The sequence below is a fragment of the Malurus melanocephalus genome, unplaced genomic scaffold, assembly GCF_030028575.1.
Source record: "Malurus melanocephalus ecotype Western Australia unplaced genomic scaffold, MMel_1.1 scaffold_450, whole genome shotgun sequence".
NCBI classification, from domain to species: Eukaryota; Metazoa; Chordata; class Aves; order Passeriformes; family Maluridae; genus Malurus; species Malurus melanocephalus.
Genome location: NW_026623682.1, coordinates 70,712 through 96,753, shown reverse-complemented (window position 1 = coordinate 96,753; position 26,042 = coordinate 70,712). Strand labels below are relative to the sequence as shown.

The 26,042-nt window shown below is 42.8% G+C and overlaps 1 protein-coding gene across 2 annotated transcripts in view; it reads right to left on the bottom strand.

The window, feature by feature from the left end:
- Window positions 1-26,042, bottom strand: part of WNK2 (WNK lysine deficient protein kinase 2) — a 111,323-nt gene that overhangs the window by 46,900 nt on the left and 38,381 nt on the right. For both annotated transcript variants that reach the window (XM_057380371.1, XM_057380370.1), the window contains exons 2-8: window positions 23,193-23,365; window positions 22,001-22,221; window positions 18,619-18,776; window positions 8,499-8,587; window positions 7,502-7,721; window positions 4,780-5,068; window positions 1,549-1,745 (exon numbers count right to left, since the gene is read on the bottom strand). In XM_057380371.1, coding sequence (XP_057236354.1) covers window positions 1,549-1,745; window positions 4,780-5,068; window positions 7,502-7,721; window positions 8,499-8,587; window positions 18,619-18,776; window positions 22,001-22,221; window positions 23,193-23,365 — 1,347 coding nt within the window. The remainder of the gene's footprint in view (window positions 1-1,548; window positions 1,746-4,779; window positions 5,069-7,501; window positions 7,722-8,498; window positions 8,588-18,618; window positions 18,777-22,000; window positions 22,222-23,192; window positions 23,366-26,042) is intronic.

Sequence of the window (26,042 nt, the reverse complement as noted above, 5' to 3'; positions counted from 1 at the left end):
ATGTTTTTCTGCAACCTTGCAGGTCTTATGGCCAATTCTGTCTTGTAAAGATTCCTGTAGCAGAGCAGGTCAGAACACCTGTCACAGTGAAGACATTGCTCTGGGCAAGGGGCTGGAACASTGTTTTCAGGGAGTCATCTCATGGGGTGTGAGAACTTCCAGCGGGCATTCTGACCTTGGCCAGACCAAAATGAATGGTCTGTGTAGGCCTGAGGACACTGGCGAGGGCATGTGTGCTCTCCAGGGCCTGCAGGTCCCCAGCACCATGACAGACACCACACCTGCTGCCCCTTCTCAGCCCTACAGACACATCCCCCTCTCCCACTCCTCGGGGCAGGGATGTGGCACAGCAAGTCACAGTCACAGCCAGCAGCAKGAGGGTGGCCTGTCACATGTGAYGGGCAGAGGCTGAAGCTGGGACACAGTCCTGCCACAGCTCCTAAGTTCCCCTCACTGGAAGCACACGAAGATCTTGCTTGTTCGTGCGTGTTTGTCCTTGGACCGGCAGTTCCATGAAGAGCTTTTGGCCAAAGCCTGAATGGGGCAGGTAGGAATATCTGACTGGGCTACCAGCACCTGTTTTCAGAGCCCCAGGATGGGACATCCAGCACCGACTGCACACAAGGTCCAACCCACACCAAAGACAGGGACTCTGTGACCCTGCCAGCCTTGTCACAGCTGGAGGGAACACCAGAGCCAAGAAGCTCTCAAAGAAGGAACAGTAATGTAGGCTGACACCAGCAGCARGCAAAATGAAACAGTCTTCAACTATGACCAGGAGATTAAACACAGAATCATGGAATTCCAGAATGGTTTGGGTTGGAAGGGACCYTAAAGATCAATTCATTCCAACTCCCTGTCACGGACAGGGACACATTCCACTATCCCAGGTTGCWCCAAGCCCCATCTRACCTGGYCTGGGACACTGCCAGGRATGGAGCAGCCAAAGCTTCTCTGGGCACCTTGTGCCAGGACCTYTCCACCCTCAAAGGGTAGAATTCYTTCCCAATATCCCACCTGTCCCTGCCCTCTGGCAGTGGGAGCSATACCCTGTGTCCTGTCCCTCCACCCCTTGTCCCCAGTCCCTCTCCAGCTCTCCTYAGAGCCCCTTTAGGCACTGGAAGGGGCTCTAAGATCTTTCCAAAGCTTTATTTTCTCTAAATTCACCAGCTCTCCCAGCCTGTCTCCACAGCAGAAGGGCTTCTGAAGCATCTTTGTGGCCTCCTCTGGACCCACTCCAACAGGTCTATGTCCTCCTTGTGCTTTGCTGCAAAGCCACCAATATAGTTCAGTGCCAAGAGATTGATAAGGAACTGAAAGTTTCTTACTACTGTGTGAGAGCTGCCAGTGAAGSACAATGGCCAACWCAGTGAGCCAGGCCCATTTCCTATYAGCCAGAAAYGTGCCCCTGAGCAGGTCCCTACCCACAGAGGTGACTGAGGAATACACAGAGACCCCTGGAATCCATATCCTCTGGAAGCAAGGGTATAGAGGAGAATTAAACACGCTCCAGGGTTACAGAATTACTTGCAAAAGCTTTAGACTTACTGCAGAGGGCTGCTGGTAGTGGCTGAGCTGCGGCAGGCTGTGGGGCCCGGGCTGGCTCTCGCTCAGGGGGGGGCTGTAGACCCGCTGGATGGCAGGAGGCACCGCCTCCGGCAGCGACGAGTAGATGACACTCTGCTGGCTGCTTTGGGAGTCGGAATAAACAGTGGAGCCCTGGCCGCTGTCAAACGTGCTGTCAGCTGGAAGAACAGGCATTTTTATTAAAAGCTCAACAACTCTAAATGTTCAAGTGATGACTTTAGAGCAAGGTCACCATGGTTTATGTAATTAGCATTTTTGCTACTCTAGCCATTTTGTTATATAAATAAATTATACAACACAAATGTTATTCTCTACGAAAGGCACACACTGCTTCTCTTAAGCCAAAACCCATCCCCATGGATTTCTGTGCACACTGATATTTTAGGCACATTAATATTCCCTTTAAAGGGCATAAGGTTGACATTAAGCATTGCAGATGTTTATAGATTTTGTAGGATGAAAGGAGAGGAAACCCCAATTGTCATGTTCAGAGAAGATCATGGGTCTTTTAGAGTTCCACCTCCCGGGGATGCACTGACTTTAGCACTGCTTTTGTTAGCAGCAATGAAAATTACAAAATTCTTATGAATCTGGTCCAGCAGGTTATGCCCTGCTTGAGTGCAGTGCAATTGAAGGTCAGGTACAAAGCCAGGTGCAGGCTCCAATGGGTCTGGCACCCTCAGAGCTCTGTGGGAGTTTCACAAATGTGGAACATTTGCCCAGTTAACCTGTGGAACTGCACAGCTATGGACACTGGGCAAGCACTGGGCTCTTCATCCAGTGGCAATATTGGATTAAAATACTGATTTTAAAATGTCTTTTCACAACTTTTAAAGGGGGTAAAATACAAGTGCCCAGCTCTTTTTGAGCCTAAGTTACTGCTTTCTTCACTTGAGAAAGGAAGTGAGATAACCAGACATAGCTAGTCATATCCCGAGGACAAATAGCTTCTAGCAGGGATCTAAAATTCAAAAATGAAAGAAAACTGCAACACATTTTAAAAAACCATCTTAAGCTACAGCTAAGTTTAAACACTATTTCTTTTTCCAACACTTTCCACTGTCTCTTTCTTCCATATTCTAAATGAAGTTTTACTTATTTGGCTTTTAAATAACAAATTAYTTTTTTAATAGAACCAGAGATGACATTTTTCTTCAGTATTCCCAAACTATTCTCCTTTTTTTTTCCCAAAATTAAATTCCTGTATCTATTTATTCAGTTTATTTATTAAGAGCCAACATAGCCCTACTCTTATGATGGGACTGGGATTTCTGCTGCATACACATTTTGTATGTGCAGACACATTTTATWACAAACAATTATTCAGGACCTCAAAGGAAAAAAAAATTAGCCTAATGGTAGAGTGCTAAAGTAAAAGCTGTGAGTCAGTCTCAGGTTTTTATAGAATGTACATTGCATAAATTAAGTTATTAATTTCCACTTTTACATTTGACATCAAACTATATGAATAGGTGCCACACTAATTTATAGAGGTCCTATGCTAAGAAAAACGTTCAAATAATCTGATGGCAAATTGTCAAATAATACCAAGTACTGGTTAAAAGTTGAGGAGGAGTAGGAAATAAATTGGTGGGGTTATATTTAGTATAAAATTTTGCCAACTCATGTCCAATAGAACCATGGGAAGCACAAGTGACTTCACTGCAGTACCAGAAACAAAGAGTCATAACTGGAGTGTTCCTCAAAGGAATTAGCATGAAATAAGTACATGATCCAAAAGAATGAAATGGACTAATTTTAGCTTCAGACAAAAAGCCTTGTGAATATGGCAATATTGTGAGTGTTATGCAAATGTGGCTATTTCACGTATCACRTAAAGGGATTTTTCCTGTACAGGCACACATGGATATTTCAGTATTCAAAGCAGACCTCAGTGTAGCCCTTTATTCAATACCTGAATTGAATCAGCAGCTGTGTCTTCGCTAAAGGTAATACATCTTTAACTTAAATATGGTTATRAACAAGCCCAGAATAGTAAAACAGAAACTCTGTGGCAATTGTTTAGCAAAATAAGCATATCAGATTTCATCAGAGAAACTGGCTAGGAAAAGTCAAAAGAACTCTCATAAAATTTCAGTCTTCCAAGCTGGAAGGGCCTTARTGCTCATCTCTTTCCATCCCCTGCCCTTGGCAGGGACATTCCACRAGACCAGGTTGCTCCAACCAAGTCCTGAACACTTCCACAGATGTGGCTGAAATATCTGGCAATGTTTCCTTTAAGATATTTAGAAGTACAAACATTCAAATTTCAATACCAGAGCTTGAGTCAGTAACAAAGGTTGATTTTAGGGGYCAGGACCAGGGCAGAGTCAAGGGCTGGCAGAACAGTGACCCGCTATTCTGATCTGGCAGAGGGAAAATCAAACAGCCCCTGGCTTCAGGGCATGAGCTTGGGGCAAAAGAGAGCCTGGGGGAACAGAATGAGCCCCTGACCATGACCCAAGGACCCAACAGTGATTCCAGTGCCAGTCCACAGGTCTGGCTGGTGCTCCCAAGATGCCTGATGAAAATACTGCTGGCATTTCCCACAAAACAGGGAAATCTTAAATCACATCATGTAACATCCAGAGATGGATTTTTTTTTCCTACCACAGGCGTCTGCACAGCATCATAAAAAACTGCATGCAAGACATCAAGAGTCACTCCAACATACAAGTGTCTGCAGTGCCCTGGTTTCAGTAAGGTCTGGTTTGCAATAAACATCTCCACATGGCCAACATCATTTGAAAAATGTCCAGTTTGAATCATAGACTCATAGAATACCCCAAGTTGGAAGGGATCCACAAGGATCTTCTATCAGTTTGGTGCCAATTCAACTTCTGCAGGTTCTGAAATCATGTTCTGCACAAATTTAAAAGAGTTGATCCCACCAGCTGGCACAGAAAACATGCAATTTTTGTGCTGAGCAGCAGGTCTTGCTTTTCCATTTACAAATATGTTGTGGTTTTGRCATTAATTGCTACCAAAGCAGCGTTATATAGAGATATCTATACAATCTGTTTCYTTGAAACTTCATTGCTTTCAAAATTGTGATGCATCTGTCCTGGATATTTGTGTGTTTTGAGCTACTATACAAAACCACACCCATCAGTTCATCTGAGCTCAGGTCTCTGTGTGTTTCACCCTCAYCCATTCGTCCCCGCGCGCCCACGAAGTCAACATGGGACTTACATGCGACGGAGGTGACACTGGTGGGCAGGTTCTGCTGGAAAGGGTGCTGGTCGGCCTCCGGCTCCTCTGGCTCTGACAGGATGTGGTGCCCGGTGTGGGAAAGGTAGGTGACCTGGACCTGCTGTGCCTGCGGCGCCTTCAACTTCTCCAGGCACTCGGAGTCGCGCCGCTCCTCTGACTGCATCCTCGGCCAGATGCGCTCYCTCCTCCAGAGGATCAGCGCTACCCGGTCACGGATGGACTTCGCCACTATCTTGAGATCGTTCTCATGAAAAAATCCCGAGTCAATCTACAGAGGAGGCACAGACACAACAAGGTCCCATCACATGGCTGTGCATGCACACAAGCACACACACAATGCTCAAATCTCTTTCCGAGGAAACAATATCAATATATATAAATGTACTTCTCACAAGAATGGGAACTCAAGAGCTTGATGGGCTGGGGTTTTTCTCAGTAAAACTTCTATTTCTATTGCATTAAAAAAAAAMCAGGACGTATTTTCTAAGACCTGAATATGTATTGGCTCTAATGATCCACCATCAAACATCCACTGAGAGGAGCAAGTTTAATGGCAGATGGGTTCCCCTACTTTTATTTCCTTTTAACACTAAAAGAGTAGAAGAAGAATCTCTGAACAATGCAACTGGAATGAATCAAACTGTCCCTAAATCTGAATTTATTGCTTTAGCCTTTCCACCACACAGTTTTCTAAACTGCTCTGCTTGATAGGACAGCAGGTCATGAAGGACGAGATGTTAACAGAATTATGTCACAAATTAACTTCTCTTAAATAGTGAAGYCAGTCAGTATTGATTGACTTTTACAAAGAAAAAGCAGACTGTTCCCATTTGATGGAAAAGGGTATGAGCTTCTCAGAACTCAACTGTTCAACAGATAAAATGGAAATTCATCTTCCCGCTATTTGTTTGCATAATCTCCTGCAGTGCAGGGCATGAATTTTTGTTTAGTAATGACCTACCATAGCTTTGTCTGCTCTCCCTACATTCTTAACAGGCATATTGACAGATTTGAAAGCATTTATATCCATGGGGGAAATCTGGAGGCTTTCCTGCTTTGCTCTTGCCCAAACATAAGACACTTTCACAGCTTAGATTTTCATTGTTAAAATGAATGGCTGCAAAGCAGTTAAAAACATAGCTTCATTTTAATGAAGCCATGCCCCTTGGCAGTACCCACCRGTTGGGAGAGCTAACTTCAGTTTCTAAACCCACTAGAACATTTCACRTTCCCTTTGTCCACATCCTTTGGGCAGGCAGGTGGAATTGCCTGACCACCAAAAACACATGAGTAATGATAAATAATTCCCTGTACTCAGAAGGTTCCCCGCATTCTTTTCTTCCACAGCACATAAATCAACAAATTGATGAAAGCACAAGGCTTCGGTGTTCCACAATTCATAAGGACTCGCAAAAGACATTTAGGAATAAATGTCCCCCTTTTTGCCCCTACAACAGCCTCAAGTTTGAAAGCATTGCATGGGCAGTCACTTAGGTAAGTATTAATGCAGAATACAGATTTTAAAATTATTTGGGAATTATTTGGGAAAGATTGCAGTGTCACTGTAGTTTCAACACGATCCGTTAAAATATACTTTTTATGAGAATTTCCTCTTCGAAATAAAACATCACAACTATGGACCAAGCAACTCAGAAACTTCAAAATTCCAAATATTTCCATCAATATTTAAATGCAAAACATAATAGTAACTAATGTTACCAGAGCAATTTTTAAACTAAATGAGTACTGTAATAATRTGTTTACTTTCAAAACATTGGACCTACTGCAAACCAATGACAAGAAGACAAAGGGGATTGAATTCCTCTCACTAAACTTGGAGCAGATGGTGATGAGTTCCTGCAGAGCAAGGCAGCATTACCAAAATGAGTGCCTCCTGAGCAGAACAAGAGTGGTGATGACATCACTGAAYGGGATCCCTCGGGATTTAGAGTCTAACAGGAACATTTCTGCAAGCATGAGAACGTTCAGACCCTTGGCTCAGTGCTTATTGACTCTGTGCCTTTGTGACATTAGAACACCTAAGCAACTGCAGTAAAGACATCATTAAAATAAGATCTCAAGAACAATGTGGTGAAACTGGAACACAGATTCTCTRACAAAACCCCACATCTATGAAGATACAGAAATTTGACAAGTGAAACTTATCTGTTAAAAAATCCAAACCCSTAACTCAATGAATCCAGTTTCCTATCAAAGTCTGGGAGCAAAGTGGCTGACCACAGACGTCTCTCATCTACATTCCTTCTAAGAAATACCAAGAGAAAAGACGGGAAGAAGTGTTTTGGAGAATTCAATGCAGAACATTTTGTGATTGAACTACTGAACTCTTCTAATGTTTTTCTAGCTGCTGTCTGAAACCAAACAGATTCCAAATTCAAAGACATTCAACAGCCTACAGAAACTGACAAAAGAATTTGCAAAATATTTGCAAAAGTAGGCCAGAGCTCTATGGTCCCTAAGCTACTTAAACTGTGAATTCAGGCATCTGAAATCAATATGTTTCAATTATTAGTTCTTCCCTGTTTATCCCTTTCCTGCAGTATTCATTCTAAAATCAATGCAAAGTGCCTAAACTGGACACCTGGAAAGGTTAAAGTGGAAGTTACTTTATCCAACTCATTGAGATTTATGCASCACTTTATATATAYACACAYATATATACAGACACATCTTATTTTACCATTTCTTGTGCAACATCATCAGGAGTTTCCTTCTCCAGATCAAAAGTAAACTCAATGGCTCCATTATCTTTGGGTTTTCCTTTCAGTTTCTTAGGATCTTCTACCCAGAGTCTTAAGGCAATAGAGGATTTCCTACCATGGTCTTCTTCTGCAAGTTCCACTCTTACCCCAGTATCTTCAGCAAAAAAGGCATGGCTTAATAAATCTTTAATTTCGTACCTGCAAAGGATAAAAAGAAGATTCAAATACTGCATGTCAAGCAATTTCAGAAAGGTTTGTAACAAGAAACTGCTGTTAAAGGTGGAAACATTTACAGTATGTTTGGTGTTCACCCATAATGAATTTCCCATGTTACTGAAAAGGAAATAAAATTGAAAAAATGACGTTTCCCATTTCTCAAAGCTTTAGCAATATTAATATACCACAAGCACTTAGAAATGCAGATTATAGCTTAGCTCAACTTTTCTTACATATCTGAGCTTAAAGAGTACTAAAGAAGAGATTCCCTCTAGGTAGTCAGCTGCAGTCCCTGAACACTGTATTTGTAAGAGTCAGGAAATACTGAGCACAAAACAGACTGGGAGAGACCAGTGAAAGGTTAGGTTTTAAAACCAAAACTGGAAACAAGGCACAACATGCCTCCATATCCAGAGGCCAATGAAATCTGCTACYAGAGCTTGTGAGGAATTTCCCACACCAACCTTTCCCATACTCGCTTCTCCCTATAGCACCTTACAAGTGAAATGCTTTGGACTGCTGACCCAGAAATCRCTAGAATATCCTTGCTCAGGTCCATAGTGATGCAGAGAAGTTGAGAGATACAACAGCACTTATCCTGATACTGTATGTCAGGAAAGCAGRAAATCATTTCTATTTGCTCTTCCATGCTGCGTTTTCTCCAGCAYGGGAGAGACCCACAGACCAGAGGACAACCCAGACCAGAGGACAACTCACAGACAGTTTTGAAATCTCTCCACTCAATCACTTGAAACAAACCTTTCTTCTTTGTTTTTGCAGATGCACTCCCCAATTATCTCCTTAATTTCAGGATCAGTAACTTTCTCAAAGCTTGCTGGCTTTATACCCTGAAAGTATAGAGAAAAATAATATAGTGTGAAAAAGAATTACATTATACCTCTTAATTAAGCATATTTTTCTGACATTTTAAAGTAAATTCAACCTTGGGAATAACTAATGCTTTTAAGTTGTTAGTCTTAATGCAAAACTGAATTGAGGATTTAGTGGTACTGTATTTCTAAATACCACTGCACTTCAAAATTAGTACACTAGTTTGCATGAGCTCAGCCAAACACAGGGCAAGTATTTTTCTTTACCAATTTGCAAATTTTACCTTTATATCCTGTGGACTCTGAAGTGAATATTCATGAAAAAACCAATTCTAAATTTCGAAAATAACCATTTGCTGAAATGATTCCTTTTATGTTTTTCCTTAACTCCCAAAGCACAAAATGAACAAAGACAAATAATCATRATTTTTCTCAGACAGCTAGCACCAAAAATGAGTCAAAAATGCTTTGGAATATTCCATATTYCTGTTTCCCACAAACCTCTTGCTTTTCCATGACTGAAACACTCTCCAACACTCCCACTTCCCATAAAAAATTACAGRTCAACTCCAAAACCAAGCAGGGACGCAGGAGAATACGCTCAACAGCTCTGCAGTGCTCTTGAATTTCCCAGGATATTGTTAGAAACCCTTTGGGAATGAATGACAGAGCAGGTGTAACCTATAAATCTAGTTAAATCTCTGTCAAATGTTAGCATTTTTGCTGAGAACACATTTGGAACAGCAACCTATGAGAATGGTCTTTCAAGGAGAAAACCCAACTACTGATTGCAGAAGAAAACGTGGAGAAGTAGAATCAATGTCCCCATATCAGGAGCTCGGCTCCATGCAGGTGCAACAGGGATAGTTGGCTTTTCTTTAAGGTCAGGTGGGATTGTGTTAAGAAGATGGAGGGGATTAAAAAAGGACACAGACACATACACACTCCGAGGATATTCACAGGTCAGCTCTCCCTACTTTCTAGTACTTYAGGACCAAGATCTTAGCTCAGCATGATCCATCTCAAGGCATACAGCCTGGATAAAATAACATGTAATAGAAAAATAGCATACATCTTAGCAGCATAAGGAGAGACTGTAGGAGAAGAGGTATGCAAGCCTCAGGCTAAATAGCCATTCTTATATTACATTATCATTCTGCACAACTAATCGAAACACACCAAAAAATTATGGATGAGCAACACCTGGGCAGCTACAGGTGAGGCTGTGTGTTTCAAAYCCCAGGGTGGTAATTTGTTTTTGTTTCCAGGTTGTGGACAAGGAGGAAGGGATGTTGCAGTAGGAACAGCCACCACCACTAGCAAGGTCACCTCAGCGCTCTCTTGTCAAAGGCTGTCCCATCCCTACCAGCCCCCAACACCTGTGACTGCCAGCTCCTTCCATCAGACCAGCAGCTTTCCTGTCAATGCCTTCCATGTATTCTTCAGCTACAGATGACAAGTGGCAGCACAAGAAGTTCTTCTATTTTTTTGTGATGTCCAGCTTAAATCATGAAGTGAATTGATTCCCTTTTAAAAAACACKTTATTATCTCCATCTACTAAACCAAGATGTATACGGATGAAAATATGACAAAATTCGTTTGAGAAGAGATGATGCAGCTAGACCCTATCACTTAAGAACCCAAGTAATTCCAATGAAGTCAATAAGGGGAATAAGAAGGAARCACAATTTCCTTTATCTAAAAACCCAGAATGTGATTAAGCACGTAACTGAATGTGAATTGGATATTTAACTCCATTCAAATCCTTTTAAAGTTTCACCCTGAAATAACAGTAAATAATGGTTCATGCAGTCACATATAAGGAGCCCTGCACATTGGACTTTTGGCTYACCCAGTGGATTAAAAAAAGAAAACAATATTTTCAGAGAATGTCAGCAAATAATACAGTGAATTAAGTCTTGAATAAATTCCATGGATGAATTTCAGTGAGGGCTGGAGCTTCTCTCAGAATTTCTGAATATTCCAGCATCAGATTATACTTTTCTGTTCTGTTCATATTCAAGGCTATTCAAGCCTCAGATTCTACTTCAAACTTTATTAATTAACAATTTTAGGTCAACCAACCACTTTTTGTCTTAAAATTCTAGAGTGAAATATGTAAACCCTTAATTTTGAAAAAATAGYAATAAAAATAGAGAACAGTCACACAAAGAATCAGCTTCCCAGTTTTAGTTCACCAGAAAGCTGCAGAGATCTAAACCCCCCCATTTTTGTGAGAACAAACCACAATAATCCCCACACGTGGCTGGCTGGCTGTGACCCACTAAAAAGAATTATTTGCTTAGGCAAACCTAAATCTTACTGATGAGATGAGGGTTCAAATTTTGTGTATCAGAAAAATGTGTTAAAAGGCACTGGAGTGCCCAGCCTGCAAAGCCCAGGCTAGCTCCAATGTGACACRGCGAGCTCTTAGGAGAACTCTGATACTCAAATTAGAGATGAAAGGAAACAAAGCACCACCAAAATGCATTTTTAGCAGGGCTCCTCTGTACCCTAATTCACCTACAAACTACAGCAGTCTAGTGTATTCTCCAGTGAGGAGGAGTTGGAAGAAAACTTTGGTAATTCAAAACAAAAAAAAAGGATCAATCTCTACATTTCAGTGCACACTTGCTTGCTGTGAGTAAACTGTTTTCCATATTAGTGTGACACTCACCAGGAAGAAAGGGTAATAAGACCTGATAAAGGTTTTAACCTGAAGAGAGGCAGGTTTAGATTAGACACTGGTAAGATATTCTTCCCTGTGAGGATGGGGACACCTTGGCACAGGATGCCCAGAGGAGCTGTGGCTGCTCCATCCCCTACAGCRTCCAAGGTCAGGTTGAATGGGGTTTGGAGCACCCTGGGATAGTGGAAGGTGTTCCTGCCCATGGCAAGGGTGTGGAATGAGATGATCCTTCCAACCAAACCACTCCATGATTCTATGAAAGACYATCAGCTACTATAGATCAATGTTTACTGAAAAATATCCCACAAACATATATYGGTATCCATTTAACAGGGGGGAAAAATACACACACACACACACACACAAAATCCAAAAAAAACAAAAACCCCAAAAAAACAGCAGAGGCAACTTAGACCACACTATCTGCAGCACCTCCAGCTACCCAGAGGAATATACTGCTCACATGTCTATGCACTCAAGGGAACCTGCCAACTGCTTTTTACTATTTTCATAAGCACTCCATGGGTATCTTAACACAAACTGAACATATGAAAGACAYAAATACCATGAGGCATATCAGTTTCTTCCAATTTAATTTTCTTTTACAGAATTCACAAATTATCTTCAGTATGGGATTCAACCTGAACTCTGACATGATGGGGATAGAGCAGAAAGGAACATGTTGGGCATCTAGAAATTAGGCTTGCCTGAAAATAGTCTATTTAGCAGATCCCTGATAACTGATTCCCAATATGGACCTTAGAAATTGCTTCCACAAATAAAAACAGCAACTCTTYCACCACTTTATTTTCACCATCTTTTGAAGGAACACTGACTCTTCTCCAAACATCCATTATGTTAATCTGCTGAACAGCTAGGCTATGAATAGACGACTAAAACAAACAAGGACAAACTATGGAGAGTGAAGTACTGAACAGAGCTGCTTTGCCAAAGTGTCTCCTCCCTGTCCCTATGCTCTAGGATGCTTTTGTTCCTTACTCTTCATTAAGCTCTCCAAGGCCATCTCACTGGGAGGCTGCAAACCCTCCCTGCAGCACAGTGCCTCGTGACAATGAAGGGGGCTTTTATTTGCCATCAAAGGTCTCATCTCATTCACTTAAACAAAAGCCATCTGTTTTCCCTGAGTATTCCCAAGGAAACATGGCACCAAAATTCAAAGTGTATTAGTGAAAAAATTATCCATCATGGTTTGAAAGCTGTACAGCCTCTTATAAATTAAAAAAAACACAATGCCACCACACGTGGAAGGCAGGGCTTTCCAGATGGCAGAAGGGGCACAAGGACAATACAAGTTATTTAAATGTTAAAATATATAAACCATGAGTAAAATGAGAGATCAAACTATTTCCCTTTGAAGAATTTCTCTGTTTCAAAGAGGATGATTTATTCTGACTCCCTCACCCACCACCTATTCCCATTCCCTTCTTTCTGATGTGATTAGATTTGAGATCCATCGCCCTCCAGTATAAGGCAGCTGAGTCTGAAGCCAGGCACACACAGACATTCAAGTAGCATGAACATGCTGAGGGAAAAAACGTGCTGCTTGTTTTGCAGAGGTCTAAAAACAGCTACTTGCTATTTTCCATCAGCAGAGCACCCTCTAGAAAAGCAGCACATGATGCTTTGCAAGGTACATAGCGAATGGGGCATCTGACCCATGTCAGTCAGGACATTTGCTAGATGCTTTCCCAGCCCCTAGAAGGTGCCTTTCCAGCCCASACACAGCTTGCTCTGGGCTACCACTCTGCCTTCCACCTGAAGGTAGGTCTCTAGGCTCACATCATTCCTAAAAAAGGAAAAASCCTTCTACCAAAAAAGTTGAAGCCATGTTTCCAGCTGAAACTGCACCCTGGCACACCACATRCACTCTCTGAAGTCACTAAAATGAAGGTAAAGCTCTCAATTTTACCTGCATTTTGTTCCATGACATCACTGTGTGCAATTATAAACTCATCTCAGTTTCACKCCAGAATGGTGCTCCATCTTTATGCAAGGCTAAGAGGATTACCTGCAGATCTAAGAAGATCTCCAAAAGCCACAAGAAGTCCATGCAATGACATTCACAGCATTATTTGCCTGCTGTCATTGTGCCACAGCCACAGCATTTATTCTGTCTGTGTGTACAATACAGCATACAGCCTGTGCATGCTGAGGAAACCCTCAATACAYTGATGAAAACAACATGAAAGCTTTAAATGCAAACCAGAACACTATAACAGGGTGGGTTGTTCCAGAGCACAGGTTGTACCACTAAATCCAAAGAGAGGGCCAGGAACTCCCTGGAGATGCAGTTGCTCTGCTGTGCATTCTGCAGCACATCCCTAAGAAAACACTGSGCTGAAGCCGCTTGGGAAGGTCATGGATTCCGATGTTTCATCACTATTGTCTACATCAAAATCACTTGGCAGAATGATTAAACACAAAAAAAAAGTCTGAGTAAGAAAAACCATCAAGTTATGCATGAAAAATGAGATTATGGCATCAGAACGAAGGGCACTGCAAATGTGCTGACCAGGAAATCACTTCAAAGTGATCTGTGGTAAATGTGGCTTGGCCCTGCTGCTTGGGAAAGATGTATTTTCTATTTATGGTACATATCCATTTTTTTAATGTTTATACTCCATCACTCAGGCTGAAAGGGCAGAGAGAGGCGACAAATTGGAACAAGTACGTCCCGTTTGGCAGAGAAGTAAGCCCCTCTGCACATTTCCAAACATGACCAGCACCTTATCCTGGACAACTACAAACATACAGGCACAAATGTGGGAAAACAGGAATGCAAAAATTAAAGCAGGAATGAAGCCATGAGAATATGGTCAGGCAGAATAAAAGGTCACTGAAATAAATTAAGTATAATAATCTTACAYTACAGACATGCAGAATGTGACATACACTGAAATAATAATGTCTCAGAAAGGTAGTATTTATATTTTCTACACCAGTAAGGACAACCCACGTGTGTTACTTGGACAGCCAGGACTTAAGACGTATCTTAGGATAGTAGCAGGCAAGTGTTTGGCAGAGTGTTAGGACACAGAGTAGAAACTATTCAAGTGGCAAACCCCAAATCATGCCCTGCCTGCGCTGGGCAGCAGAGGGAATGTCAGCTCGGTGGGACCCAACAGAAGGCAGGAGGTGGTCTAAAGATTTTGTTGGTTGCTGCTCCTTGATACAAACTATAGCCAGCAATTCCAGCCCCTGTGGAYGCTATCAACACCTCTGGTGGTTGCCACTGCAATGCTGAGCCCAAGGCAGGAAAAGAAAGTTATTTTATTTTATATATTTTAAACAAAAGCATCAGGCAGCCAGATGCAGSAAACACATTTTTACAATGCACTGACCCTCAATTTAAAATACTAAAAATAGTACTTATCTTCTTGGTGCAAAAAAAAAAACCCAGCTTCATAAAAAGGTAAATTTCTCTGAGAAGCTGCAGTGATCAGGGGCTCTGCATTCTCTCCATCCAAGAAGGTCGGAGCAGCTTTCTGCTCTAGTGAGAGCCCCAAACCTAATCTAATATGGGAAGAMAACAGCCCAGTTCAGCCTCTGGGGTTTAGTCTGCACTCCATTTTTTACTATCTTCCAATCTATAAGCCCCAAGGCTTGCACAAGCTGCCGCATCACCAAACCTAACTCTTCATCCAAGCGATTTTGAGTTATTTTGTCTGTATGTAGTCACTGCTCCAGTTTCGGGCAGACCCTGCATYGTGCTGGTCAGGACCCCACACCCCAAACTTCTACACCTCCTCCTTCTCCTCCTCGGCCGCTGCATCCCTCAGAGCCCGCAGGCGACTCACGCTGCTCGGAGCAGGGTCCCCTGCTGCTGCCGGCCCTCCTGCAGATGCAGCTCCTCTAGAGAAGCTGTTGAGCCCACCAGAGGGTTCCTCCTGGGACAGAGGATCTCCCCCASGACATGAGGCTCCTCCTGCACCCTCACCCCAGAGGTCCACCCCCTGCTCCTCCTTCCTGCCTGACAGTTGTACAGCTCATGGCATTTGACAGGGCTTTCTCCACTCCACAGGGAGCTGGTTAACCCTTTCCTTGGAAAAACAGTAATGCCAATTTTGCCATTTAAGGAATCCTGCTGTCTTTGCTCCCACTGCTACTAMCCCAAATTCAGATCAAAACCACACGCCCTCCATGCTGGTACCTGATCTTTTTTGCTTCGGCTTTCCCTTCCAGACAATTCTGCTTCAAAAATACCCCTTACAACAACCTTTCAAAAGCTTCTCCACCATTACTTGTTTTACATGATAAACACCATCTCCCAGCTCTCTAAACTTGCCAGTATAAAGCCAGTTTTACAAAATTATAATAATTTACTATCTAAACCTGAGCCGTGTAAAGGTTACTGCCATAGAAAATGAGTTGSCTCAGGCTTCCATCAGTGTTTAAAAGAAATGACTACTTAAAGTGTGTTAATTGAAATACAACCTCTAATCAGGAATCCTCTGATTAATCATTATTCTTTGCCGTCTTGGATATTGCTTTGATAAATGAGGTTTAGGAGCCTTGCAAAGTCTTAATTTCTAATATTCCAGATGGCTAAGAGGTGTACACAGATCTTCTCTGGGTACATGGAGCAATGGCAAGATCAGTGCTCTCCAGATGCACAGACACATTCGCAGTAACACCAGATAACCCTGATGGCAGCTCCATGGTGACATYGGGTACCTGACTGGTCTCACATGCAGGAGATGAGGCTACAGAGCCTAAAATCAGAAGAGCCCCTTATAGGCACTCTGTGAAGCTCAAGAGTCCAAGGAGCTGTCCCTAAGCTGCCTGCACTGATAGCATTCACACCATACCTGAAGGACTACATAGCAAAACAGAGCCAAYATCCCTTGTGCCAAAGGTCATAAACGTTGGGATAAAGCACCATGGAATAACAGCACAGAAAAACAATGTGACTCAAGGATCACAGAATCACAGAATCACAGAATGGCCTGGAAGGCATCTTAAAGATCATCTAATTCCAGCCTCCCTGTAATGGGTGGGGATACCTTCCACAAGATCAGGCTGCTCCAAGCCCTGTCAAACCTAGCCTTGAATAACAAGGATAAAGGCAAGGAACTCCCCTGAGCCATGACACCCATTCCATGTTGCTCAGAAGCTGCCACATGGTTTTCAGCCAGCCCATGGTGCAGAGCATGGTCAGCAGTCAGCAACTCCATGGCTGCACACACTCACCTCCCTGCAATGCTGAGGAAGCTGCTCCAGCCACAGGATGAAGATAACTGCACTGYTGAGCACTTTCTGAGGCTTTTTGTGGGCTTTAAAAATATTTCTGAGTGCCTCTGAGTTGAAAGCAACTTTCTAAGAAGAGTTAAATTACCAAGCATCACACCACTGGGAAAAATTCAGCATCAAGAAGCTACAAATATCAGCATACACAGTTTACACAAAAATGGGATAAAGCCGCTTCCCTCCTCTTTGGATGAGGCTTCCTGCTTTCAGAAAGTCATGTCATCCCCCTYATTCCCAGCAGAGATATTCCCCTGTGTCTGATGAGAGTGACTTCAACTTTTAAACACAGACATGCCTCCCTGAGGAGTTTGAGTTCCTCCTCTTCCTCCAGGTCAGCATCACCCCACCTGGCCAGCACAGCAAGTTACGAGAGTACCAACTTCCCAGTACCCAATCTTCAGAGGTGGGAAAAGACAGATACTGAACAATACAAACTATTCCTATAAAAAGTACATTGCACATAAACTCACTATCTGGCACACTTCTTTGGTATCTGATGATAACATCTCTATACCCAGTGTGAGGGATCAGTACACAGCAAAGTTACACATGCAACCCTGAGCAATGTTTGCTGCTGGCAGGAYTTCACAGCACCACATTTCATAGATTCACAGAATGGTTTGGGTTTGAAGGGACCTTCAAAGGCCATCCAGCCAGTYCCAACCCCCTGGAATGAGCAAAGATCTCTTCCACTACACGAGGTTGCTCAGAGCCCAGTGCAACCCAGCCTTGAATGTTTCCAGGAATGGGGCATGCACCACCTCTCTGGGCAACTTCTGCTTGCTGCTGAGTTTCACCACTCTCAGCAGAAAAAAATTGTACTAGCGCGATTCCTTAAACTTCCTGGGGAAGGCAAGTGGTCTCAAATACCTTTCAAAATCAACAAGTTACTCCCAAACCAGTCTCTATCTTGAAGAAAATCTCCTGCCCCTCTTGGTTTCACTGACCCAAGCAGAATACAGCATAATCATTGCTGCCAAAGCCTTTGGCAAGTCCTATTTCTCTGCAGTCAGTGATTTGCAATGCACAACCATCTTACAGACCCAGGAGTTTTCTCAGACACTCACAGCACAGCTCATGTAGGCAAACACATTCACAAACACAAACACATCTCTAGGGTGAGACTGTTGAAGTCTCTGTTGAAGGGATTTTAACCAGTGCAGACATTACTTTAGAATGACTTCTCCAGCCCAACCTCACTGACAACACAGCAAACCCATTATCCTGGTTCCTACCTGGGTATACCAGACCTTGCAGAGTACCCAAATGCAGATCTAAAGCTCCYCTGGCTGACTCCAAAATTAGGTATTGCCATCATTTCCCTTTTGTACTTTCAGAGAATTTTGTTACACATACAAATATAGGGAATCTGTGCATGAAATCCAAATCAAACACCCTCCACTGGATAAATAAGCCTTTAAGCTGCAACCTAAAAGTCCTTTCAGCTTTGTGCAAAACTTCATAGATCACAGAATCCCCGAATGGGCTGGATTGGAAAGGACCTTCAAGTTCATCTCATCCAGTCCCTGCCACGGGCAGGGATACCTTCCACTACATCAGGTTACTCCAAGCCCCATCCAAACTAGTCTTGGACACTTCCAGGGGGGGATAGAGCTTCCACAATTTCTTTGGGGACTTGGSTGATGGCTTCCAATGGGAGGAGGGGAGATTTAGATTAGATATTAAGAAGAAATGTGTTACTCTGAGGTCAGCAAGGTGCTGGAGAAGGTTGCCCAGAGAAGCTTTGAATGCCAACCTAACCCAGTCTGAAAATTCCTTTCAGAACGTAAAACTAGAAGCAGAGACTTTTCTCTGCTCATTCTTCCCAAGTTTTATGTATTTTTGGTCAATGGAGATAAAATCAGTGACAAAGATTACTGAAAATATTAGATGCAGCTGCATCCATTCAAATGCAGTCCAACTGTAGAATTTYAAACTTAACACATAAGCCTGAAACAGGCTTGTTTAACCCAGAGCTCAGATACCTCAACTTCTACAACACAGTATATGCTCAGCAGTACTGACACCTCAAAATATGCTTTTAAACCTTCAAATGGCAAGATTCAATACAAATTAAGGACGTGTACTCACACAGGTTACTTTTCGGTAGATTTGAGCAGCATTCTGGCATTCTGAGTAAGGGTATTCTGAGGTAGCCATTTCCAGCATGCACATTCCAAACGCGTAGACATCCACAGATTCATCATAGTGYTCCTCGTACATTTCTGGGGCCATGAATTCTGGTGTACCTACACACACACGCACAAAAACAATACTGATTTTTTACAGTACTCTAAATGGCTTTAACCACAAGCTTTTTCACCTGTAAGAAGTGTGCCCAGTACAACTGTGTATAGGTGCATGCAAGATTATTTAAAAAAAAAAAAAGCTCAAGCATCCCTCAGGGGAAGAAATCCAAGGTCAACACATGCACTTCCATGCGCATGGCTTGCTGGTAATAATCCAAAGGGGAGAAGTAGGGTGGGGGAGAGGGGRAAGTAWRAGTAYRAAAAYTGTCAAAAAWTAACAAGAAAATRAGCTATGGCTCTTGCCCTGCTYRTACTAGAAGTGATGGAATGGTTTCTGTCTGGCTGAAGAGAGGGATGTGTACAGGTCTAGGGAGGTGAAAAGGGAAGAAGAGACAAGAACCTTCACTCTTGTTTTTATCAGTGCCAATTTGCATTTTTGTTTCCTTCAGAGATACAGAGCAACCACCAGCAGACAGACAGCACTTTGAAAGCCAGTAGTATCACAAGTCACTTACAGTCATGCACAAAACATCAAACCTAATTCTGTCACTGGTTTAGTGGGACAAATCAATGAGGCTACTCACAGAATAAGGTCCTACTCAATAGGGATTAGGGTGTCAGGAATCTGATGCAGCGGGGTAAATATGAAGCRAGGCACTGGGAGCTGCAGCTTGGGGACAAGCAGCAACTTCCAACACCTGTAACATTTGCTCAGCAAACTACTCTGMAAAGTGTGGGCTTGTAAAGCAAAACAGAAAACTATTAACACTTGGGTAATTCACTCCAGGAACTGTAATTCATGCTTAGGAGTAATAACTACTTTATTTCCTTTTTACATGTAGAAAAGGTGAAGGAAGAGAGATCAACTCAGTTGYATGCTGAGGGACAGGAGTGGCAAGGTGTCAGGATGCCAAAAAGGAGAGTGCCAGGTCTGGCAGCAGGTAAACTCTCCCTGTYCAGCCTGAGCACCCAAACTGCCCACAGCCCTGGCAGCCTGGCAGATCCCATCAATGCTTTGTAATGACATCTCTGACCAACAGCAAAAGCACAAATGTAATTAAAGTAACACATAATCAGGAAAAAAATAGTTCTGGCATATAGAATCCAATCCCAGGAYGGTTTGGATTGGAAGGTACCTTRAAGAGCATCTCRTCCACTCCCTGCCCTGRGCAGAGTCACCTTCCACTATCCCAGGGTGCTCCAAGCCCCATCCAGCCTGTCCTGGTACACTTCCAGGGATGGGGCAACCACAGCTTCACYGGGCAACCTGTGCCAGGCCCACTCCAACCACACACTAACATGTTTCTTCCTAATATCTAAYCTGAATCTCCTCTCCTCTAGTTGCAAGTTATCACCCAAGTCCCTAAAGAAGTTGTGGAAACCCCAACCCTGGAAGTGTCTAGGCCAGGCTGGACAGAGCTTGGARCAATATGGTCTAGTGGAAGGTGTCCCAAGACTGGCAGACAAGATGATCTTTAAGGTCCCTTCCAATCCAAACCATTCTAGGATTCTAGGATTCTCTGGCTTGTCCTCAACTTCTTTTAATGGCAATATAAAGGACAGCCTTAAAAATTAGGGTGTGCTTTTGCACATTCTTCTGAAGTAGCCTCAGTCTAAATCCCAAACAAATATTTCTGAAAAATTAATTTTGCAAAACTCAGGATTGAGCTCTTCCCTTGTTTATGCTCCTTCCATCTCAAAGACACTCATTCCTCCAGCCTTAGCAAATCAGCCAAACTTGTGTCACGGTAGCTCAGCATAGTCCCTCTSTCTGGGTGTTTGTCCCAGCTGAGACCCAGGTAGAGGCTATTGCTTAGAAAGGGTTTAACAGCTGCCACAGGGAATGATTTTGAAGMTCCTGCCTTGCTTTAAGAAGGAACACGACTCAGCAGCAGGAGTGAATCTCATGAATTACAGAGCACTTAAAACAAATCTGAARAAGTGATAGCACTAGTCTAAAAAGCAATGGAATACTTGGCATCATTCCCAAACAGCACAAAAATGACATTTCACCCCATTTCCTGAGGTGGGAAAGAGTACCTACAAGCATCCCTCAACAAAACAGACCACCTAAACGTAAAGCTGTCGGCATCACTAAGCTGTTCTTGCTCTTGGCAGGAGGAGCTTTGCCCTGGCTCGAGTCCCACAGATACTGCAAGGTCAGGCCAGCATCAGCCATGGCACGGACACAGCAGGGCAGGACCTGGATCTCAGCCACACTGACTTTATCCCTTCCAGCCAATGTCAAATCACAGCTACTAATGTGCCTTCAAAGATACTACCTCTGCAGAAGGGGCAGAATCACTCATCACCAGTGTTTCCAAGCCTTCCTAATTCTCTCCATGGTGCAGTGCTACTCATGAAAATTGTAAGCTCAGTTTYATTGCCAAAATGAATGCAGCCACTTTGCCAGCAATCTGCACCCCTTCCAGTATCAAATTCCTTTTAGACATGAGTGTACTTTGMTGGTGGTGTGCCTACAACAGATTTTACAAAAACCTGTATTGGTATTACTAACATTCTTACCAATACTGATATTAGTGATATTACTCCTTGTATTGGTACTATTGATACTATTCCAGTGTTGRTACTACTCATATTATTCCCAGTATTGGTACTTCTGGAATTATTCCCAATATTTGTATTACTTATATTATTCTCAATGTTGTTATTATTAATATTATTCCATTATGTCCAATTGTTATCCTGCAAAAAAAATATCTGAAGAAGTACTGACCCTCAAAAGAAAAAAAGACTACCCATTACCAGAAGTTAAAACTAGAGAAACTYAACAAATATAAACCAACATGACTTCACTAAAATCAACAAGGTTAAGCAGACCCACAGCAGCCAAACACATATATGAAATTTCCATCATTTTGACTTCAGTGATACTGGGCTCAGTATATTAAGCATCAAGGACAATACTTTTGTGCAAGTATATGCAAAGAATTAAACAAGAATTACAGTATCTGAAAATCTGAGATACTAAAATAATTATTTAAGCAAGTACTGATACAGGAGGAAGGAGAAGAGGAAGTGATGACACCATTACCTACTGATTCCCATTTTTAYAGTGGTAAAAAGGCAACAGTCCCAAACCCACTTTAATCTCTACGACCAATCTGTGATTTAAAAACCACTAATGCACAATGGGAAAGGAAGATGTTAAATAGACAACCACAATACTGACCGAGGGAAGCCAAGGAGAACAGGAGCATTACCTATTACACTTTTGGCAAACGAAGCTCTCTTGAGTGTTGCCAGACCCAAGTCTCCTATTTTCACAGATCCAGTTGGTCCAGTAATAAAAATATTGTCACATTTCAAGTCTCTGTGAATTATTGGTGGAGTTCTTGTGTGCAAGAAAAGAAGACCCTTCAGGATTTGCCGACACCAACTCCGCAAGACTTTAGGTTTCATCACTTTAAATCTCTTCAGATACCTAGAGCACAACATACACAGAATTGGATAAAAAGGAAGTGAAAACATTTTGTTAGAGATTTGAGGGGCTTTAACAGCTGAAACTCCATTATGGATAAAAGCCCCTTATTAGATGCCACAAGAGCAGCACAGAAATATCCCAAAATTGAAAGAAATAGATATTTTCAAAGCAGGAATTAGAGAATTCATTTGCAGAGAAGATGATAAATAAGCAYTTTGGGTGCAAATATAACCAAATATTTTCAAGTCTAATAGTTTAGCAATTCATTTCATGCAGAGAATAGCTTTAGAATATGTTCATATATTCAAATCAGAAGACCACTGAAGTTTAATTTTAACCACAAGACTTTGACCTCTGTACCATGCACCTGCACTTCTTTCCATTTACCTGAAGCACTGATTGAGAGGTGACATTTGGGGAAGATGTCTGCTAATGCACTGGCAGAGCAGCACACTGTCTGAGGACTGCCCCCATTGGGGCTGAAAATCTGTTCCAGAATTCATGCCAACTGCTTTATATCAACCTTAACAAGACTGTCAGTACCAGAAGCTATTAATTAATATTGTTTAGGAGATAACCTAGAGCATCTTARGCTTCTAAAAGAGATTCACTGTTCAAGTGCTATTCATAGGCTCTTGAATTTCCTAACAAAACATGCAAATACAAGCACAAAAGCAAGCACAAAACACACCCTGACAAACCCAAATGTCACAGGCGGAAGATGAAACACGCCAGAGAACAGCTTCGAGTTGCATAACTGAAACAGGGAAGCAGGCAGAAAGAGATAGAGGCCAAAATTCTGCCTGTCAAATCACAGAGGTTCAAATGCAGGGACAAATGACAGACACCAGAGAACAGCTCCATTTTTTTKCTTTTATCTGGAGATGGCTTTTTTCAGCATATGAAAGTAGGATTTTGCTATAAATTTCTGCTGCTATTCTTAGCCCCCTCACCGGGAGCACAGTACTTACGTCTTCAGCGTTCCAGAGGTCATCAACTCAGTAACCAGAACGATGCATCTTTTGCCTTTTGCACAGGATTCCCAGAAGTCATAAAATCTCACGATGTTTGGGTGCTGGAGACCTTTCAACATTTCTGCTTCTTCTTTAAATCTCTGCCTCTCTACTTTTGTGAGTTTTCTGTCCTATAAGCCAAAATGAGACATTATTATTAGTGACAGACAAAAATAAAGACTGTGCATTGCCGGGGTATCCAGAATTTTAGATTCATTTTATGCTTGTGTCAAGAGCAATTAYAAAATCTTTTATGTAAGAGACCAGCAGCGTGTATGAACTAGGGCACTCGGCTTAAATCCAGTACCAAGAAGACAAAGAGATGCCTGTGCTATGCCATGCTCATGACAGCATTAATATTTCAGGCATTGTGAACACACCTGCGGCACAACGGATCAACCTTCAGCTATTTCTTCATGCTGGGGTGTTGTGAGGCTCATCCAAGGGATTAATACCCACAAAATGTCATTTCCAGGTATCAGGATGGCTCCCACCACCCGCAGCTGCTCCTGGGGTGCTCTGGCACAAAGCACCAGCTGAGGTCCCTCTCACCAYACCAGCTCTGCAGCCCATCTTGTTTACCTCAGGATAAATTAAAACCATACCACCTTCCAAAAAAACCAAACATCCATTATTCTATRTGTTAGCTCTTCTGCTTAATTTTACAGACTTTTCCCTTCTTTTTGGTAAAGSAAGTGTTTCCAGCTGACCTTCAGCTTCTTCCAMAGGCTGCATATGCATGGAAATATTTTAGATTAGAAATGTGAAAACATCATGTTCTACTACTCTGGTTTTGCTCAAGAATATTCAGGTCATTTTCCATAAGCTCCAGGCTGTGACATGACCCTGCCCAGCACACACAGAGCCCCTCAGCAGAAGGCTGCCTGAACCTCACTGGCACAAGGGAGAGCTCCCAAGACACAGCTCACATACTCACTCCAAACTCTTCAGATGATGAAACAGAGCAGCAGGGCAGTGCCACTCCAGACCCTGCCATCATGCCTGCCTGGTTTGCCCCTTTGGCCAAAGCACTGCCCACTCCTGCCCTAGAAATTGAGCTTTTGGGATCTTTAGAAGATGCTCTTACTCAGAGAGCCAAAGGCTCACCAGTCGCCAAGATTAATTAGATCATATTTTAACCTCAGACATCCTCATTTCCTCAGGTCACTTAGGCRTGTCTATATGACCTGTACTCTTATGTACACAGAGTGAATTAAATGGGAACCGAACTGACTTGAAGCCAAGATGCAAAAGGATCAGTGACTGGCATTTCCACAGCCTGCCCTCACCCACAATCCCAGACAACTCAAGATGCAAATGAGAATTCCCAAGGCTACAAACAAGTCAGCTTCATATGGACTCTTCATCAGAGGAAACACAGGGTTGAAACCATAATTTGGCTCTTGGTGGATGACAAAACCCTGCCCACATTGTGTGTGTGTGCTTGGGGTACTGGGGCTTGGGATACAAGGAGGTTCTCTGTTTCCTTTGCATTCGTGGAGCAGCATCAGAGCAAACAGTGCCCGAGTAGCAGCAGTCCTCAGGCTGGGCAGTGCAGGGTGCCCTGTGGGCACTGGGCCTGGATCTCTGGGGCAGCCAGGAGCACCCCATGCCCCACAGGGACAACAGCACACAGAACACCCAACAGTTGAGCCAGGCAGCTCCTGTTCTGCTCTGTACCAGCTGCATTTTTTTTTTGAAGCAAAAAAAAACAAACAGCAAACCCACCCTCCCCACCCCCAAAGAAAAACCCAAAAGCAGGCTGTCTAATGAGTCGGGCAAGAAGAGCCCCCAGAAGCGCTCTCAAATCCGTAACTTCTTCCCTAGTGCTGAATTTCCTTCTAATATAGAACCACTACTGTTAGGGAGGAGAAGGAGCAAGTCCCTATGCAAGGCAGGAAGAGTAGTGTGGGAGCYGGCAGAGGAAAGGAAAGGTGACTGCACGAATCCAGCAGATTTGCAAAAACTTCCAATTGAAAAAAAAAAAAAAAAAGTAATACCATAGTCCTTGACTCTCATTTCCAGATTTCTGAGCACTATGAGAACTTTTCCACTGCCAYTTTACTGGTAACTCATAAAAATAGCCTTCACAGACAACCATACTCTGTATATTCTATGCATTACAARCGAGGGTCATTTGGGCAACTGCAACAGAGTGATTCTGGAAGACAAATGTTTTATTTCACAGTAGAAAAGATCTGGATTTTTTTTAATCAGAATAACAGCTGAGCATTGTTCTCCAGCTGAAGAGAAAAGGCGAGGGCCCGGGCAGAGCAGCCACTCCTGTGGCTGCAGTCTCCACCACAGGAGTGGTCTCTGGTGCCATCAGGGCTCAATCAACCTCCTCTAAATTCCTCCAGGCTGAACCTGACACATGAGTCACTGGCAAAAATATAAGCTAATTCTGAAAAGGCTTAAGGGTTGAAGTGTTTTCTCTTCTGAAGCAGCAGAAACACCTGTTTAACTGCATGACTCACTCAGGGTTTAATCCAAACCCAAGAAACCTTCACTGGGGTCACAGACACTTACTCCCCCATCATATAACCTACACATGGCAAAATGTCTTCATCCTGAAGCTAAGGGTATGAGCCTTAAACAACCTCCAGGTTGTTTTAAGATGGTGAACAGGATTCTCTGGAAAGGTCAACACAAAGAAAGATAATCACAGAYTCATGGAATAGTTTGGGTTGGAAAGGACCCTAAAGATCATCTGATTCCAACTCCCTGCCACAGATAGGGACACCTTCCACTAGACCAGGCTGCTTCAAGCCTTCAATCCACTCAACCCGATTTAAGGCATCCTTTGCA